At 45.5% G+C, this 20963-nt stretch overlaps 1 protein-coding gene across 1 annotated transcript in view; it reads right to left on the reverse strand.

The window, feature by feature from the left end:
* Positions 1-20963, reverse strand: part of EPHX2 (epoxide hydrolase 2) — a 56699-nt gene that overhangs the window by 31380 nt on the left and 4356 nt on the right. Inside the window, exons 2-7 of the mRNA XM_020898640.2 lie at positions 17796-17880; positions 13634-13793; positions 11942-12132; positions 9860-9982; positions 5357-5431; positions 214-309 (exon numbers count right to left, since the gene is read on the reverse strand). Of these exons, the coding sequence (XP_020754299.2) occupies positions 214-309; positions 5357-5431; positions 9860-9982; positions 11942-12132; positions 13634-13793; positions 17796-17880 (730 nt within the window). The remainder of the gene's footprint in view (positions 1-213; positions 310-5356; positions 5432-9859; positions 9983-11941; positions 12133-13633; positions 13794-17795; positions 17881-20963) is intronic.

Below are 20963 nucleotides of genomic sequence, written 5' to 3' on the forward strand. Positions count from 1 at the left end.
ACTTTATGAAATCTGCAAAGGGAATATAGGAACCAGCATAGCTCTGAGCTCTGAAGCCACCTCCGACCCCAATATTTCAGAGATATCGTGGTCATCCTTGGGAGATGATGCTCCACAGCAAGGTGTCAGCTTCTTAATGATGTCCAAAGCTAGGTCACACCATCTTCTCTCCCCTCACTTGACCGGGGTATACCTTCTCCCAGTTTCCCTTACCTGGTACCTCCAAGAGAACCAACTCTCAGGAAATCCATGGCAGAGGCACACGACAGGGCCGGAGCCCAGCTCCACAAAATGCAAACGCACCCCAGGCTGTTGAAGAGAGAGGGCAGCAGGGAGTGATCACAGCCTGCAGGCCAGAGGGAACCAACGCCTCTTCCCCAGACCTCACGGCCATTTCGGTGTGCTGCCAGACCACTCGTGCCTGGCCTGGCTTTCTCAGTGAAAACTCCCAATGTTAGAAGAAAATGTCTGAGAAGAGACAAATGGCCAAACTGTGCAACAGAAATAGGCAGCTTCACCAGAACAAGAAAAGCATGAAAAGAAGATCATAATGTCAATCCCAAAGAAAGGAATTGCCAGAGAATGCTCAAATACCACACAATTACACTCACGCACACGCTAGTAAAGTAATGCTCAAACCTCTCTGAGCAAGGCTTCAGCAATACGTGAACCTGAATTTCCAGATGTTCAAGCTGGTTTTAGAAAAGGCAGAGGAACCACAGATCAAATTGCCAACATCCGCTGGATCATCAAAAAAGCAAGAGAGTTCAAGAAAAACATCTATTTCTGCTTTATTGACTACGCCAAAGCCTTTGACTGTGTGGATCACAATAAACTGGAAAATTCTGAAAGAGATGGGAATACCAGACCACCTGATCTGCCTCTTGAGAAACCTGTATGCAGGTCAGGAAGCAACAGTTAGAACTGGACATGGAACAACAGACTGGTTCCAAATAGGAAAAGGAGTACGTCAAGGTTGTTTATTGTCACCCTGCTTATTTAACTTATATGCAGAGTACATCATGAGAAATGCTGGGCTGGAATAAGCACAAGCTGGAATCAAGATTGCTAGGAGAAATATCAATAACCTCAGATATGCAGATAATACCACCTTTATGGCAGAAAGTGAAGAACTAAAGAGCCTCTTGATGAAAGTGAAAGAGGAGAGTGAAAAAGTTGGCTTAAAGCTCAACATTCAGAAAACTAAGATCATGGCATCTAGTCCAATCACTTCATGGCAAATAGATGGGAAAACAGTGGAAACAGTGGCTGATTTTATTTTTCTGGGATCCAAAATCACTGCAGATGGTGATTGCAGCCATGAAATAAAAAGATACTTACTCCTTGGAAGGAAAGTTATGACTAACCTAGACAGCATATTAAAAGGCAGAGACATTACTTTGCCAAGAAAGGTCCTTCTAGTCAAGGCTATGGTTTTTCCAGTAGTCATGTATGGATTTGAGAGTTGGACTATAAAGAAAGCTGAGCACCGAGAAATTGATGCTTTTGAACTGTGGTGTTGGAGAAGACTCTTGAGAGTCCCTTGGACTGCAAGGAAATCCAACCAGTCCATCCTAAAGGAGGTCAGTCCTGGGTGTTCATTGGAAGGACTGATGCTGAAGCTGAAACTCCAATACTTTGTCCACCTGATGCAAAAAGCTGACTCATTTGAAAAGACCCTGATGCTGGGAAAGATTGAGGACAGGAGGAGAAGGGGACGACAGAGGATGAGATGGTTGGATGGCATCAATGATTCAATGGACATGAGTTTGGGTAAGCTCCAGGAGTTGGTGATGGACAGGGAGGCCTGGCATGCTATGGTTCATGGGGTCGCAAAGAGTCGGACACGACTGAGCGACTGAACTGAACTGAACTGAACTGAATGTAGGAAACAAACTGACTTTGCCTTCCTCTCTAAAAGGCCCTCATCCTGTCAGGGTTTCTGGTACCATATGTATTGCATATTTTAAACTGGGGGCTGGGGCTTTCCAGCCACTAGGTGGACCACCACTAGGTGGTCTAGTGGTTAACAATCCTCCTTGCAATGCAAGGGACACCAGTTCCATCCGAGGTCCGGGAGGATCCCATATGCCACGGGGCAACTAAACCCATGGACCACAGCTAATGAGCCTGCACCCTAGAGCCCATGCTCTGCAACAAGAGAAGCCATGGCAACAAGAAGCCTGAGCATCACAACTACACAGTAGCCCCCGCTTGCCGCAACTAAAGAAAGCCCTCGAACAGCAACAAAGACCCAGCATAGACAAAAATAAAATCAATTAATTAACTGAAAATAAAGTAAACTGGGGCTGATCTTGTGCAGGGCATAATATTCACATGAAGGTGCAGAACACCGTGATTGTTCTGTTAAAAGCTGTTTGTCTCCTGAATGTGAATTTTTCCCCCAGCTTTGCTATGCTTCTGGTCTTTTGTGAACTACACAGGTGTGCCCAAGCCTGCTCGGGCTGAAAATCCACCTTCTTCTCTTCTCCTTGGCTCTCGTTGACATTTTCCAGGCCTCTCCCAACCTCCTTGCAGTGGGCGTGGCCGTGTGGCTGGCCTGCGCCGCCTGAGTACAAGAGCCCTGTGCTCCCTCTGGGCCATAAACCTCTCCCGCACCTGCTTCCCCCTGGCCTTTCCTAGCTGTACCCGAATGGACTGGACCGTGAGGAAGGAAGAACCTGCAAAAAGAAGAAGCCTGGGTGCTTGAATGACTGTGAGGAGACAGCCCACTCCCCAAACCACACCGATTGTGCTGCCAGACAGAAACAAACTTGGAGTCAAGCCATTCAAAGTGTGGGGTTGTTTATTACAGCACCGAGCCTACTCTGACCATTACAGCAGGTCCAGGGGCCAGGCAAAAGAGATAAAGCAATATATAGTCAAAGCACCCTATTTTCCCCTCAAAATACATATCTTTAAATTCCTAATGGAAACAAATAATAAAAAAAAAAAGCTCCATCTTATGGAAATCTACTTGGAACGACTCTATTTCATTGCATCTCATATAACTCCAAGGTGAGCATTCCAAGCTGGAAGTTTCACTCATAATTCCCAATGAACTATTTTGCTCAAGAAAACATCAGGCTGATGTTTCAGAAACTATTTCATGGACAATAGTCTTTTTTTTCTTTTAATCAGAATATGGTCTATAGTCTTTCCTTTAGTATTTGGCAAAGAAAGGGAATTGAACTTTTTTGTTTAGGTAACAGTTAATATGCTTTAATTTGTAAAACTTGAATTTTATATGTAAAATTGTTGTTATTTAGTCACTAAGTCATGTCTGACTCTTTGGCGACCCCATGGACTGTAGTGCACCAGGCTCCTCTGTCTACGCGATTTTCCCGAGCAAGAATCCTGGAGTGGGTTGCCATTTCCTTCTCCGGGAATTGAACTTTAAATTCTATACTCCTTTATATTGAAAAATGTTACAGTGCTGTTGCCCAGTCAAATGATCCTAACCGCCCTCTTTCTTAATGGATCTTAACTAAAAGGTTTGTTCTTTCAGCTGAGTAGCTCAGCAAACACATGCACTTTCCCATCCTTTGAACAACTTGTTAACACAAACTGTCATTAAGCCAGAATTCGGAGATCTATTATTAGCGCATTTTGAGTTTCATTGACATCAAGGCAACAGTACCCTCAGAGCCTGGGTTCCCCAGAGGCCACTACCCCAGTCCTTAAGTTTGGGGTGAGGCCAGAGGAGGTGGTTAGGCAGCTCTGAATCATACTCCTTCAAGGTCAAATAGGAATCTATTGAAACTGGCTGGATATGCAAACATCAGGAGGATTAAGAGAACAAGCCCTATCCATAGGGTTGGAGATGCAGGGTCACAGCCCAGATCCCAGCCCCAGGCAAGGAGCCCCTCATGCTGCTTCAGTGTTAGAGATGAGGTCTGGAGGAAGCTTATGAAACCTTCACCACTCCAGGAGTACCCAGGACAGTACTCACTGATGCTCACCAGAAACGCCCTTTCTCACTGTTCAAATCCCACTCATCCTCTGATGCCCGCTTCGCCACAGAGCCTCATCCCCAGCAATTACATTATAGTCACTTTCTCCACCCCCATAGAGCCCATTCTGAGTACCCGAGTCACTGTCAGTAGGGCCACATCCCGTGATGTCACCATGGGAAATATTTTCCTGGCAGACTGCAGACCGCACAAGCCCCAAGGTCATGGAAGACCTCCATTCATCTAGGTTATTTCTTGGGGTGTCGAGCAAACAGAGAATGTCCCCTGAATATCCCTGTGGCTCTCCTCCAGGGCATCAGCCACCAACCCCCACCCCCAGGTCCCAGATCTGCACAGCTTAGGACACCTGCTCTCTTTGTCCTCAGCTGTCTTGTTTGTGGAGCGTGAGGCACTACACCCCATGATCAACACAGGATATTTCAGTTAATCCTTATAAGAACCCCGAGACCAGGTGTTATCACCATCACATCACATAGCTGTGTATACTGAGGTTCAGGACATTAAGAAATGTACCCACATTTGCAGACTTAGTAAGTGCCAAAGCAGGATTCTAACTGGTTCTTTCTGGCTCCAAAAATGTTGTGTGTGTCAGCTAATCCATAGCTACACGTGCTTTCTTAGTTAAATGGTCACAGTGCCAAATGAAGAAAGATCCCAAAATGAACCTGAGTAGATGTCTCAAAGCCCTGCCCTGTATTCTGACTGGGTCGGAAGTCAGGGCCCCTCTGCACATGGCCTTGGTCTTGCTGTAGCCCTGATCCCTGGGCTTAAAACTGGCTGTCTCCCTCTTTGTCTTTCCCCTGCAGGTTCCCCAGGACCAGTCTGGTGCCTCCCTGCACCCTTCATATCTGGCTCATGCCTGACACAAAGGAAGGCCCCAATCACACCGGCCAGATGAAATAATGAAACTAAGTGCCAGACACACAGACTGTGCAGGCCGAGCAAGGCCCCCACGTGGCCTGTTGTTTGGTGGGAATCTGAGCACACTGGCCCACATCTGTTGTCGAGTTTTAAGGAATGATGCTTTTGTTGTGTTGTTGTTTAGTTGCTAAGTCATGTCCAGTCTTTTTTGACCTGATGGACTATATAGCCCACCAGGCTCCTCTGTCCTTGGGATTTCCCAGGCAAGAATGCTGGAGTGCATTGCCATTTCCTCCTTCAGGGGATCTTCCTGATCCAGGGATCCAATCCACATCTCCTGTATTGGCAGGTGGAGTCTTCGTCACTGAGCTGCCAGGGAAGCTGGATGCTTGTGGGAAAGGCCTTTACCCTATAAATGGTGGGTGTGCAGCTCCCTGGGAGATTTCACAAATGTCTCATGAGTCGTCTTACATGGGCCGGCTGGAGCGGACTCGGCTGACGGCGAGAGCACGCGGACTCACCTTTATGGGCACGTATCCATGGGTCATGGTGCTTGGATCACATGAGATGGGCAGGGGGGCTGCAGTCTGGAGAAGCTGAAAGTTAGAGATGCACAGTAAGGGAGACGGCTCTGCTTCTGTCCACAAGAAGACCTCTGAGTTCACAAAGTATTGCAAGACAGCCCCAGGTTGTGCCATGGTCTCCTGAGCCGACCAGGTGACTAACCTACTGGCCTCCTCTCCCCTGGGGTCACAGCCAGGCTTCACTCCCTCCATTTCCCCTCAGGTCAGCAGAGTCTGGTAACTGAGTTCTGGCCAATGGGTAGCAGACAAAAGAGTATGGCCCGTGCAACTAGAGGTGATCATACTGAGAGAAGCAACTCAGACAAAGACAAATACCATCCTGTCACTCACAGGCAGACTCTAAAATGCGCACAAATGAACCTGTCTGTGAAAGAGAAGCAGACTCAGACAAAAAGAATAGACTTGTGGTTGCCAGTGGTGGGGGGTGGGGGGAAGAGAGGGATGGATTGGGAGTTCGGGATTAGTAGATGCAAACTATTATATATAACAGATTAAACAACAAGGCCCTACTATATAGCACAGGGAACTATATTCAGTGCTGTTGTGTAGTCGCTAAGTCGTGTCTGACTCTTTTGCGATCCCATGGACTGTAACCCACTAGGCTGCTCTGTCCATGGGATTTCCCAGGCAAGGATACTGGAGTGGGTTGCCATTTCCTTTTCCAGGGGATCTCCCCAGACCAAGAATCGAACCTGCATCACCGGGATTGCAAGAGGATTCTTTACCGCTGAGCCACCAAGGAAGCTCATGGAAAAGATTTTAAAAATGCAAGAAAATAAAAGAAGAAGAGCGTGGTCTGACCACCAGACCTGTGAAAATCCACATGCGAATAATGGAGGGAGTAGACTGTGAAATTCACCTCCTTTTAAACATGGAAGAGTCTGCCTGGGAATCTGTAGAGGGTGAGACTGGTGGGTCTCCACCTATGCAGTGTTCAGAAAGGACCCAGGGTGTGGTGGCAGGGACGGTCAGCTGGGTGCCTCTGACAGTGATGAGGGAGTCAAGACAGCCCCCAGGGCCAGTGTACCCTGCAGTTCTTTTTCTAATGTGTCCCCAACTTCCCAGGTCACACACTAGGGGGTGTCTCCCTGATTCCATGGGTGGGATAGGTTCCTACAAACACATGGTTCTCCCGTGGTTTTGTCCAGCTTATAAAGCCCATTCATGACTGATTCTCATAGCCTTCCTGACAGATAAGAGGCACTTCCCTGTTTAAAAAGGAGTGATTAGCATTTTTCCTTACACCTTCCCCATGCCCCTTTGGAGGACAAGTGGGACACAGCTTACTTTTCCTATTATACAAGGCCGGTGTGTGTGGCTCAGATGTGATGAGGGGATAAATCTCGTAAGTGGGACCAGCAAGTGGCCACTCTAATTCCAGGTTTGGTGCTTCCTTCTCTGCTGCACAAGGCTTCTGGGCTTGCGTGAGGACAAATCAAGCTTGGGAGAGATGCTCTGATGTGAAGTCGTTGTGCTGCGTGTGCTATGCTAAGTTGCTTCCGGCTCTGCAATCCTATGGACTGTAGCCCACCAGGCTCCTCTGAGTCCATGGGATTCTCCAGGCAAGAAAACTGGAGGGGGTTGCCATTTCCTCCTCCAGGGGATCTTCCTGACCCAGGGATGGAACCTGAGTCTCCTGCATTGGCAGGCGGGTTCTTTACTACTGAGCCACTCTTAACTCCCCTCCAAAGACCCCTCACAGCACCACTGTGGTCTGGCTTTGTTTTCACCACATGCTTTGTGCGAAGGAGGCACCGCTATTATTGAAGATCTACACTGATGGTGTAAGAGATTAGAGAATGTATTAATATATCTCGGTCTCTGCCCCTGGTGCCTGGCACAGAGCTCCTGAAGCCCTGGTAAATTCTCAAGTAGTAAGAGTGCTCATTGAAAAAGCAAGAGAGTTCCAGAAAAACATCTATTTCTGCTTTATTGACTACGCCAAAGCCTTTGACTGTGTGGATCACAATAAACTGGAAAATTCTGAAAGAGATGGGAATACCAGACCACCTGACCTGCCTCTTGAGAGATCTGTATGCAGGTCAGGAAGCAACAGCTAGAACTGGACATGGAATAACAGACTGGTTCCAAATAGGAAAAGGAGTACATCAAGGGTGTATATTGTCACCCTGCTTATTTAACTTATATGCTGAGTACATCATGAGAAACACTGGGCTAGAGGAAGCACAAGCTGGAATCAAGATTGCTGGGAGATATCAATAACCTCAGATAGGCAGATGACACCACCCTAACTGCAGAAAATGAAGAAGAACTAAAGAACCTCTTGATGAAAGTGAAAGAGGAGAGTGAAAAAGTTGGCTTAAAGCTCCACATTCAGAAAACTAAGATCATGGCATCCAGTCCCATCACTTCCTGGCAAATAGATGAGAAAACAGTGGAAATAGTGGCAGACTTTATTTTCTTGGGCTCCAAAATCACTGCAGATGGTAATTGCAGCCATGAAATTAAAAGACGCTTACTCCTTGGAAGGAAAGTTATGACCAACCTAGACAGCATATTAAAAGGCAGAGACATTACTTTGCCAACAAAGGTCCCTCTAGTCAAGGCTATGGTTTTTCCAGTGGTCATGTATGGATGTGAGAGTCGGACTATAAAGAAAGCTGAGCACTGAAGAATTGATGCTTTTGAACTGTGGTGTTGCAGGACTCTTGAGAGTCCCTTGGACAGCAAGGAGATCCAACCAATCCATCCTAAAGGAGATGAGTCCTGAATGTTCATTGGAAGGACTGATCTTGAAGCTGAAACGCCAATACCTTGGCAACCTGATGCAAAGAACTGACTCACTGGAAAAGACCTGGATGCTGGGAAAGATTGAAGGCAGGAGAAGAAGGGGACGACAGAGGATAAGATGTTTGGATGGTATCACCGACTCAATGGAGAGGAGTTTGGGTAGGCTCCAGGAGTTGGTGATGGACAGGGAGGGCTGGCATACTGTGGTCCATGGGGTTGTAAAGAGTCGGACACAACTGAGCTACTGAACTGAACTGAACTGAACTGAACTGAACTGAAGCGTGCTCAGAACATCTTTTGTTCTAATGAGGTGACTCTGGGTGGGTTCCTGGGTGGGGGCTGGTCACCAGAAAGACAAAGCCAGGATTAGAAGCTTGGGATTTTCAGCCACCTCCCCCTCCCCCACAACGTCTGGAAGGGGAGGGAGGGAGGAAGGGCTGGAAGTGGAGTTAATAATTGATCGCGCCTACATGAGGAAGTCTCCATGAACATCCACCCAACTCCAGAAGCATGGAGCTCAGAGAGCTTCTAGGCTGGTGAGAGCCACACCGAAAGGGTAACACGCCACAACTCCAGGGAGACAGAGGCTCCTGTGCGCGGGACCCTCCCAGAGCTTGCCCTGTGACTCCCTTCATCTGGCTGTTCATCTGTGTCCTTTATTAAATTCTCTTATAAACTGGTTAGGGTTAGGGTTCTCCAGGGGACCTTCCCCACCCAGGGATCAAACCTGGGCCTCCTGCATTGCAGGCAGATTCTTCTCCAACTGAGCCACCAGGAAAGCCCGAATAACGCTTTATAAACTGGTAAACACAAGTGCTTCCCTGAGTTCTGTGAGCCACTGTAACAAGTAAATAGGTTCGGGGGGTGGGGTCCTGAGACCCTCCAATTTACAGCCAATCGGTCGGGAGCACAGGTGACAACCTGAATGTGGGGTCGGCGAATGAAGTCGAGGGGTCAGTCTCGTCAGACTGAGCCTTAACCTGGGAGCTCTGATACCCTCTCCAGCTAGATGGTGTCAGAACTAAGTTACATTGTAGGCCACCCAGCTCCTGTGGCAGAGAATTGCTTGGTGTGGGGGAAAACCACACATTTGGTGGTAACAAGTGTCGGAAAGAAAGTGTGCGGCAACTAAGACTTGATGCAGCCAAATAAATAAATATATTTTTAAAAGAACAAAAGATGGCTCCTCTCTGGCAGAGCAGGCTAACCCCTAGCAGTCCCCAGCAGCATCTTGGTGGGCCTCCCTGCCTCCTGAGAGAGGAACAGGTTTACTTTGGAGCCTTTCCTCTGACTGCCAAGAGGGTGTGACCCAGGTGGAACTAAACCACTATGCCTGAGTGCCAGCAGTATCACCAGGCAGATCAGAGAAGAACAGGGCCCCCGACCACTTCAGGGAGGACCCAGCAGTGACATTCTCGTATTTATTCTGAATGCGTGACTCTGAGGGCCTTGCTCTAGTCTTGGTCCCCTGCCTCTGACCAGTATAGATTCTTGCTCTCCGAGCATCCTTTCCCTGTTCGCTGACTGCAGAGAAGGAAATAGGAAGTTCGTCACAGACATCATGCTGGTTACAGGAAGGGTAACAGTCTCCCACCCAGCAGGTCCTCACCTGGAACCCCGCGTGTTTTGTTGAGCGTGGCTAAACACAGGCAAGTGAGGAAATCCGACTCAGCATAGACAGAAAGTTACCTGCACCCCGGCTACTTTCTCCAGCTCCTTCAGGGCCGTGTCAGTGTCGCGGACGAGAATGGTGACCGTCCCCATCTCACGGGCTGGCTTCAGATTAGTTTCGAAGTTATCTAAGAAAACCACCTGAATGCAAAGAGCATGGATGGTAGTGTCAGTTTGATCAAAGCAAAACTCAACCATGAGGACCACTAGCCTGAAATATGCTACAATGTGGACAGTGGCTGAGGTTAAGAATTAGTAATCTCAGGACTTCCCTGACAGTCCAGTGGTTAAGACTCTGTCTTCCAATGAAGGGGGTGCGGGTTCTATTTCTGGTCAGGGAGCTAAGGTCCCACAAGCATCTCGGCCAAAACACCAAAATGTAAAACAAAATCAGTGTTGTAACAAATTCAATAAAGACTTAAAAAATGGTCCATATAAAAAAATCTTAAAAGAAGAAGAAAAGGATTAGTAATCTTGTGATCAGATTGATAAAATATTGAGTTATTTTTCTCCCCATGTAATTGTTCACTCTTAAAATTAATTTTGTAATTAATTTAATTATGTAAGCATACATATAAACACATAGTTAGATACACATGTTCCCTGAATCTGAAACTGTAAGATGAAAGAAGCATATAAACTTACCAGATGAAACTTAAAATTCCTCTAGGAAAATCAACATGTATGAATAGACCCCCTCCAAAAAATGTCTGGAATAGACCTATAATTAGGTCAGATAATAAAAGGTTTCATAAAATATGAAGCTACAAAAGGTGGAAGAAAAGGTTTTGTTCTCGAAAAGAAATAAACATATTAACGAAATAGAAGAGTCTAGGAATAGACTTACACACAAATGAGAATTTAGTTTCTAATAAAAGTGTCATGCCAAGTTGGTAAGGAAAAGGATTACTTAAAAGATTAATTATTTCAACTGTTTGGGGGGAAGAAAAGTTATTCCTTCCTTCACTTATTCCCTATATAAATTCTGAATAGATCAAGTCTAAATTTCAAAAAAAAAAAAACCAATGATCGTTTGGCACTTCCCTGGTGGTCCAGTGGTTAAGAATCTGCCTGGTGATGCAGGGGACACTGGTTAGATCCCTGGTCAGGGAACTAAGATCCTACATGATGCAGAGCAACTAAACCTGACTCTGCAACTACTGAGCTCACACGCCACAGCGAGAGTCTGCGTGTCACAATGACCCGCTTATGGGTGAAAGGGGCCGACGAGACAGCGTCAGAGAGGAATTTTCTCTCGGCCCAACCACCTTCGTGGAGAATAAAGTAGTGAAACACAACAAAAGCAACATTTTAGACCAGATAATCTAGAGGCGGCACGAAGGCAGGATTCAGGGGTGCGGGGGTTCTACAAGAAGACTCCTGCAGTATTGGATCCCCTTCCTGCACAGCCTTTGGTTGGGTGACTGACTAGCCTGTGGTCTTGGGAAAGTCTATGTTTCTTTATAGGAAGATGCAGGCAGCTGGTCTGGCAGCTTTGGACAATAATGACTGTTTTAACCAAGCTCTCCAGGTTATCTTCCCGACCCGGGGATTGAACCCGCATCTCTGAAGTCTCACTGCACTGGCAGGTGGGTTCTTCACCACCAGCGCCACCTGGGAAGCCAATCTGAATGGTCTGGACAATAATGCCTGTTTTAACCAAGGTCCTGCAAGAAGCACAGAGGTCAACCAGAGGCCCATCTCTGGTAGAACCTCCCAGGCTGAAGGGCAGGTGAAAACCCTTTAGAAGTCCTGGCCTGGGAGAAGTCGCCCCTGCCATCAGACATTGGACCACTCTGCCAAGTCACAGGTGTCCCCCACCCGTTCACACTTCTTTAAAGTTTTTTTTAAAATTTATTTGTTTATTTGGCTGCATCGAGTCTTAGCTGTGGCACCCTGGATCTCTCCATTGGGGTGTTCGGGCCTAGTTACCCCACAGCATGTGGGAGATAAGTTCCCCAGCCAGGGACTGAGCCTGTGTCCCCTGCATTGGAAGGCAGATTCTTAACCATTGGACCCCCCCAGGGAAGGTCCCTCAATTTTTCCTGATTGCAATCACTCTAGAACATTCTTTTCCATTGAAAGGCAGTGTCCACGTACCTCACTGGGGCTGGTCTTCAAGGTGTCCAGCACAAACTTGTAGATCTGAGGGTCAGGCTTGACCATTCCAATCTGGCATGACTCAATCAGGAAATCAAAGTGTGGCTTGAGCTCACACAACATCTGGGCCAGGCTGCCTCTCCCAGCGCTGTCATCCAGCCAGTTGTTGGTGAGGATGCAGGTTGTAAATCCTAAGCAAGAAGGCGCCAGTGAATCGGCCAGCTACAGAACTTCGCTCTGAGAAGCTCCGGTGTCCCACTGAGGGGGCCCAAAGATGGGGCCAAACAGGGTTCTGCTCACTCACATCAATCTCCTGATGCCTGGCTTCTCAACTGACAAGTTGGAAAAGCACCATCTGATGACCCAACCTCTGATGCAGGTGTGAGAGCCAGCTAATGGTGTGCACCAAGGGCTTTTGGATGGAGATGATACAACCCTTCATTCCTTGCAATTGCAGAGCAAGAAGTTGTGACATTTGTCAGCTCATCTGATCAAGGTGTTTTGACTTTCATCAGCCCCTTGGATCCTTACACCTTTGGGGCAGGCAGGGCAGGCCTTAGCATCCCACCTTTACCAACAGGAAAATGAAAGCTCAGAAAAATTCTAAGCTGCCCAGAGCCACACAGCACAGGTAGAGCCAAGCGAGGCCTAGAATCCCACCTTCTGACTGCCACTCCAACCCTCCACCCTCCTCCCAGTCCATGTTATTGCAAACTTTGTTAGTGTGTGTGTGTGTGTGTGTGTGTGTGTGTGTGTGTTCAGTCATGTCTGACTCTTTCCCACCCTATGGACTGTAGCCCTCCAGGCTCCTCTGTCCATGGGATTCTCCAGGCAAGAATACCGGAGTGGGTTGCCATGCTCTCCCTCCAGGGAATCATCCTGACCCAGTGATAAAACCCAAGTCTCCTGCATTGGCAGGTGGGTTCTTTACCACTAGTGCCACCTGGGAAGCCCTTTCCTTCTTTGTACCCAACTGCATCTTTACATAAGTGTAATCTTAGTGTTCTGACAGTTTTACCATTCTGCTTTTATTATTTAACCTCCTGTGTAAAGCATTCTGCCATATTTTAAATCATCTTTGTAATTAACAAATTTCTGTGATAAATAAATAAGTAAATGCCTATACAATGGACATGACCTCATGTTCTAGACTGTTTGACACCACTTGAACCCATGTCAGCCAGCTCATATAGCTCAACCGCTGTGACATGAAGAGGCTGAGAAAATCATGGTTGCTTAAAAGGTCCTGTTTTCAGGACTTCCTTGGTGGTCCAGTGGTTAAGACCATGTGCTTCCACTGCAGGAAGTGTGGGTTTGATTTCTGGTTGGGGAACTTAGATCCTCTGTGTTGTATGGCATAACCAAAACAAAATAAAATAAAAAGGCTTTGTTTTCTAATCACTGTGACAAGAGGTTGGGTCATTCAGGTCATTACTGGTACCATGGTAGGGGGAGAATTTTGTTCATGAGGCATAAATTGCCAATTAAACAAAATTCTTTCTTACAGCTATTCTGATAGTGCTGATTTTGGCCATTTTCTAAAACTTACTTTGAAGCTGTGTTTGAAGAACAGCTCTCCATCTAGGCCCAGAAGATTCCTGATCTCAAACCACATTTCAACGTACTATGACCTGACCTTCCCAACGGTTCTGTTGCAATTAGGTTGGAGAATGGCCAGTATTGGAGCCTTACCCTTCTTTTTGAGAGTGACAGCTGCCTGAAGCATGGGGTAGTTGATCTTTCTTGCTGAAAGCACCTTCTCAAAGATTTGCTTTATAGAGAAATTCTCTGGGAGGCAGATTCCAGACTCCTCGGAGCATTTCCTGCAGTCTTCTTCCATGAGTGGCACCCACTGCAAAAGTGAATTGATGAGGGACTGTCAGTCGGTACAACCATTTGGGAAAGATTTGGGCAGCACGTACTTAATCTGAACACCCACATTGCCTGTGATCCACCAGATCTGTTCCTGGATACATTGTTGTTCGTCACTCAGTCATGTCCGACTCTTTGCAGCCCCACAGGCTGCGGCACACTGGGCTTCCCTGCCCTTCACTATCTCCCGGAGTTTGCTCAAACTCATGTCCGTTGAGTTGGTGATGCCATCCAACCATCTCAGCCTCTGCCGCCCCCTTCTCCTTCTGCCCTCAATCTTGCCCAGCATCATGGTCTTCTCTCAGCATTAGGGTCCTGTACATATGCCCAGTGGAAATTGTCTACACATGTCAAAAGACATGAGCCAAAGTGTTCTAACAGTGATATTCCCAAGAGCTCCCAATTGGAAACTACTCAAACATCCCTATTATGAGCCTACTTTTGTTTCCTCCAAATTCATGTTGAAGTCCTAAACCCCAGGACCTTGAAATGTGACTGTTGTTGGAGAGAGAGTCTTTAAAGAATCATTAAGGTAGCTCAGATGGTAAAGAATCGGCTTGCAATGCGGGAGACCTGGGTTTGATCCCAGGGTTGGGAAGACCCTCTGGAGAAGAGAATGGCAACCCACTCCAATATTCTTGCCTGGAGAATCCCACGAACAGAGGAGTCTGGTGGGCTACAGTGCATGGGGTCACCAAAAGTCAGACACAACTGAGTGACTTTCACTCACTCAATTCCCTAAGGTAAAATGAGGTCACCAGGGCCCTAATCCAATCTGATGGGTGTCCTTTAAAGAACAGGAGATCAGGACTCAGATACACACAGAGAGATCAAAGTGTCTGGACAGGAAAAAGGGGGCCGTCTGCAAGCAGATGAGAGAGGCCTCAGGAGAAACCAGCCCTGCCGCCACCTCGATCCTGGGCTTCTATCTCTAGACCTCTGAGAAAATGAATTTTTGCTGTTTAAGTCACCTAGTCTGTGGCATTTTTTTTAATGGCAGCACAAACAGGAGACTCGAGTTTGATCCCTGGGATGGGAAGACTACCCTGGAGGAGGAAATGGCAACCCACTCCAGTATTCTTCCCTGGGAAATCTCATGGACAGAGGAGCCTGGTGGGCTACAGCCCATGGGGTCACAAAAGAGTTGGACATGACCAGAGCGGCTGAGCATGCACATACTACAAACTAAAAAGTCAAGGTATTAGTGATAATAATAACTACTATTTCTTAAGCATTTATTACATGACAAGCACTGTGCTAAGCACTTTCCAATCTTCATAACAACCTAGGAGATGGACAGTGTTGTTCATCTCATTTTATAGATGGCAAGACCGACTTTGAGAGCTTCTGTGACTTGGTGTGCTCACACGTCTGTAAGTGGGAGCCGTGACCCACATCCCGTCCCTAGACTCCAAAGTCCGCCCATCACATAGTTATTAATTAGCAAAACTGCCTCTGACCCAGTGGCTTGGACTGAAAAGGATGACTACCATTAAAAAAACACACGAAAATAATAAGTTGGCAAGGATATGGAAATACTGGTAACCTTGGGTGTGCTGCGGAGAAATGTGCAGCCACTATGGAAAATCATATGGTGGTTCCTCAAAAAAATAAAAACTGAAACTGCCCCATGATCTACCATCCCACTTTTGTTTTTTTTTTTTTTTGTCTTTATTATCAAAGTTTATTGTTAGAGTCAGTTCCTATCTACTGGGGAGTACAACTATGTCTCAATGTGTGCTATAGTAACTCTAGGGTAATAGCCATTCTGCAAAATAGTTGTACTGGGGCTCTGTTAGGCATAGATCATAAGTCAGTGGAAGAATGAGCCCAGAAAACCCTGACAATAGAGCCATTACTCTAGGAAGTTCCAGTGCTATGCAGCCTGTAAGGCGTCATCTACCAGCTGACGATGAGGCTCAAGGAGGTGTTGGCGGGATGAAACAGGAGTTGAACCCGTTTTCTACTCTTTGCAAGACAACTATGGCTCCAATGCAGGAACCAAAAACCAGGTCTTACAAAATCCTTTAAGCTCCCAAAACAAGTAAAACAGGACATAAAGAGGAAAGGGCCAGGAACCAGGATAGTGGAGGATAAATTAAGTGGAATTGGAGGGAATGAAAACTTCTGGAATGAAAAGTAGCTGGATTTAGATGCCATTTGAGATGATAAAGAATACAGTGCAGGTAAAAGCAAATGAGGAAACAATTCAAACTTTGAAAAGTATTCAGACACCAAAAGTTAAAGTTCCCCTCTTGGAGGAAAACTGGTTTTAAAAAATGAGGAAAGTGGGTCACTAATAGGAATGAGTACCTGAGTAGAAATAGGTGTTTCAGGATGCCAAGAATATTATATAAATGAGCTGGGTCTATAGGAAGGAAAAGTGGTTATGGTAGCCTGTTATCCAGATCTGACATTGGAATGATGTTTCTAGCAATGGCTTTGTCTATGAGGTTCTGGCATATTTTTTTTGTAGCATAGGTAGCTTTGATGGAATGTTTTCATAACACTCAATTTATGTGGGAATGCAAATTACTATAGTGTAAAATTTCAAAGATCTCCCACCTATTTCTGTGGGATAGAAGATTAGAAGTCCTGAAACAGCTGTACCATCCCACTTTTGGATATACACCCAGGAAAACTGAAAGCAAGGTTTCGAACAGATATTTGTACACTTATGTTCACAGCAGCACTGTTCCTGATAACTAAAAGGAGAAAGCAACCCAAACATCCTTTGAAAAATGAATGGATAAACAGAGTCTGGTCTATCCATACAGTGGAATATCATTCACCCTTAGAAAGAAGGAAATGGTGACACATGCTACAGTATGGATGAAACTTGAAGACTCATGCAAAGTGAAATAAGCCAGTCACAAGAGGATAAATATTGCATGAGTGTTAGTTACTTCAGTTGTGCCCTATTCTTTGTGACCCCAGGGACTGTAGCCTACAAGGCACCTCTCTCTATGCGTGGGATTCTCCAGGTAAGAATACTGGAGTGGGTTGCCATTTCCTCCTTCAGGGGATCTTCCCGACCCAGGGATGGAACCCGGGTCTCCTGCATAGGCAGGCAGATCCTTTACCGTCTGAGTCAGCAGGGAAGCCCATGTAAAGTATCTGCTGCTGCTGCTGCTAAGTCACTTCAGTCGTGTCCGACTCTGTGCGACCCCATAGACGGCAGCCCACCAGGCTCCCCGGTCCCTGGGATTCTCCAGGCAAGAACACTGGAGTGGGTTGCCATTTTCTTCTCCAATGCGTGAAAGTGAAAAGTGAAAGTGAAGTTGCTCAGCTGTGTCCTAGAGTAGCCAAATACATAGAAAATCCAATAGTGGTTGTCAGGGGCTAGGGGTAAGGAGGGGTGGGAAGTTGCTGTTTAATGGGTATAGAGTTTCAGTTTTTGAAGATAAAAAGAATTCTGGGACTTTCTTGGTGGTCTAATGGATAAGACTCTGAGTTTCTACAGCACAGAGTGTAGGGTCAATCCTTGGTGGGGGAACTAAGATCACACATTCCATGTGACTGAAAAAGGAAGAAAGAAAGAAAATACAACCTATCAACTTAAAAAAATTTTTTAAACAGTTGTGGAGATGGATGGTGGATTTGGTTACCTAAGGTGAATATATGTAACATTACTGCATTGTATACTTAAAAATGATCAAGGTGGTAAATTTCATGTGATGTGTCTTTAACTACAGCTTAAGAGGGAAAAAAAGCTACTCTGGCCGCTGTAATTCCCTGGCACACATTTTCAAGGGCTTGGGGAATTTCCTAGTCACTGGTGCATGCCCCTCTGCTTGGCTCAAAGAGACAGGAAACCAGCCTGAAATGTCTCCACACCAGTCCTGTGAGTTAAGTGTTATAAGAGGTAAATGAATGAGGCAGACGACGTGGCCCTGCCCTCATGGAGTTATGGTCAGTGGGGGAAGATGGGTGGGTAGGCACAGAACATCTCCTCAAGGGGGTCTATGAGATGTCACTGCACCTGGGAAAATGTGATCTCTCCCCTCATCACACGGGTGCTGGAACCATCCGGGCCTCCTTTCAGGAAAGCTTTATTCAGAAAGCCTCTGCAAGACACAAAGAAACATCGGGAACGTTTAAATGACTTCATCACATAGCAGGTAGGGGACAGACACCTCGATGGTGGACTTCTAGCTTCTGGAACTGCTGTTGAAAACACCCAGTTTGCAGTCCTTCTTTACGGTAACCCTAGCTGATTACTATATTGGTTCATGTTCTGGCTATATTATTACTATATATATTACTATATTGGTTCATGTATGTGGCCCAGAGGAGAGGCAGACAGAGAGAGACCAGGTCATTACCTTCTTACTTTCTTACATTACAAAACAAAAGTTTCCATTCCCCTTTCTTGATAATTTCTCACCTCCCATGGCTGGCTGGGTGACATCAGACAGGTAGCAGATGGCACATACAACTCTGTTCCCTCAAATTCCTGGCCGATTTTTCTAACCCATCACATCCTATACCACTGCATTCGGACATTGATTTATAGTCCTTCTTAGTATACTGCTCTAGGCAAAAACAGAATGGAATGGAATTGGCAACCCAGTTCAAAGTATTAATATTTAACATTCTGTGTTAAGAGGACAGATATCTGGGAGTTTCACATCTGATAAGTCAACAACCTTTAACCCAACGAATCCTCTTGCAGGTAACAATGATTGACATTAAGATATAACATAAGAAAAAAATCCCTACTATTTATAGCCTTGCTCAATTTTCCAACATCAACAATGGCTTTGACACATCTTTGCCATTGGTTGTCTTTTTTCAGATATGACCTTATGAAATTATACTTACATGTCATCAAACTCACAAGTTTTCAGTGTACAAGTCGATGACATGTAGTAATTTTTGTAGTGGTGCACAAACCTCACTGTGTTGCAGTTTTAGAACATTTCTATCTTCCCTGGTGGCACAGATGGTAAAGAATACGCCTGCAATGGGGAAGACCTGGGTTCGATCCCTGGGTTGGGAAGATCCCTTGGAGGAGGGCATGGCAACCCACTCCAGTATTCTTGCCTGGAGAATCCCCATGGACTGAGGTGGGCTACAGTTCATGGGGTTGCAAAGATCGGACATGACTGATTGACTAAGCACAACACGGCACATCACCTCGAAAAGATCGCTCATGCCCTTCTCAGCTGCCATCCATTTTTAAGAAGCAACACAGAGTTCAACTCAATAATCTTTTATTGAGGACCTATGGCATCAAGGCATTGCGTCTGGTGCTGTGATAGAAAAATGAAAAAATATGGATATATTCTTAGGGAGCTCCTAGGGGAACAAGTGAGGCAACATATAAACAAATAACTATTACACACTGGATGAGTGAGATGGAAAAGCACAGGGAAGATTGATTTTGCTGCCTGAAATTGGGGGTAGGTAAAAGAAGAGGAATTGAAGGAAGAATGTAGCTGCACAGGAAGGAGAGGTTGACGACTCTATCAAACAAAAGGAGGCAATATTTTTTTTATTGGCATCTCAGAGAAGCAATTGGAGATAAGTTGTTGGCACTGGAAAGCATGACTTTCAAATTTTAAGGTTGCTTAACAAAAGCAGGGAACAGGGAAACGGCTATCACGGAAATGAAACTAGTGAATCAAAAGACCCAACAAAATTTCCAAGGACAAAGAGTAAAATGATGAAGCAATTAAAATTAATGTGCAAACAGGGAGGTCAACTTGGTGCTCTGTGATGATCTAGAGAGGTGGGAGGTGAGGAAGGAGGTCCAGGAGAGAGGGGATATATTTATACACGGAGCTGATTCACTATGTTGTACAGTAGAAGCTAATACAACATTGTAATTATACTTCAATTAAAAAAAAGATTAAAAAAAGAATTAATGGACAAAAAGATAAGGCCTATGGAGGCCAAATTCCTTCAATAAACAAGAAGAATCATAGAAGGAAAGATCAGAAAGCAACAGTCAAAGAAAAAATGGGAGAAGATGTTTCCAGGCTAAAGAAAAATCTGAGTTCTGAAATCAAAGGTGTTCAACCAAAAAAAGTGTTCACCAGTCAAAATTAATGAAAAAATAACCACAGCAGATAGAGGGTGGGGAAATGTTTCAATTCTTGGGATAAGAAAGTCTAACAGACAACATTTTGGGTAAAAAAAATAGACTAGAACAATTCAGACTGACATCAGCTTTCTATGCTTGCAGCTTTAAATGTGAGAAAACGGTGGAGTAATACACACTAGACATTGAGCTAAAAAGATGCCAAGAAAGAATGCCCCCCCAAGTCTATCCCCAGACAACTTATTTTATGTCCAAGGAGGCGCCTTTGTTTTAGAGATCTTGGTTGATTTTCATAACTGATCGAATGGGCTATTTGTTCTATTTCCATGTTTTAAATTCTGCTCTTGTTTTAAATTCACCAATAAAGAGTGAGCCCATGAAACCATGGCCCACATCCTGAACCCCAATAAAAACAGAACCCAGGCCCAGGCTCTCAATCTCCTCATATCCTCACTATGTGGCCCCAGGTGTACTGTGCAATTTCCCGGTCTCATAAGTAAGAAATCTTTATTTTTTTCGAAGTCCCCCAGTGGCTACTGCTGAAAGGTGTCTTGTAATCACAATAAGAACCTCAAGGACTGGCCCAAACAGAACATTGGTTATTGGTAAGCTGAGACCCACACAAATCAGGTTCAGGCAGGGGAAACTAATATAGTAGTTTGCCATCATGCATTTCCTGGAAGAAAAAAAATATAAGAAAGGCTTCCAGTCAACTTAAAGATAGATCAAAATAAAAATCCTGAGAAGAGGAAAGAAATGTTTTAAAAGAAATTGCAACAAACAACTGTCTCATTCAAGAGAATTATCAAATGGCCAGTAAGCACCTAGTAAGAAGCTCAACATCATTATTCATCAGAGAAACACGAATTAAAGCCAGGGTGACAGAGCGCCAGGCGGGGCTCCCTGTGTGATATAGCAACTTCCCACTAACTATCCACTTTACATACAATAGTGTATAGACGTTGATACTATTTTCTGTTTGTCCCACTCTCTCCTTCCTCCAGGTCTACAAGTCCATTCGCTACATCTGTGTTGCCATTCCTTCCCTGCAAATAGGTTCATCAGTACCATTTTTCTAGATTCCACATTTAGGCATAAATATGC

This window comes from Odocoileus virginianus, chromosome 31 (assembly GCF_023699985.2).
Source record: "Odocoileus virginianus isolate 20LAN1187 ecotype Illinois chromosome 31, Ovbor_1.2, whole genome shotgun sequence".
NCBI classification, from domain to species: Eukaryota; Metazoa; Chordata; class Mammalia; order Artiodactyla; family Cervidae; genus Odocoileus; species Odocoileus virginianus.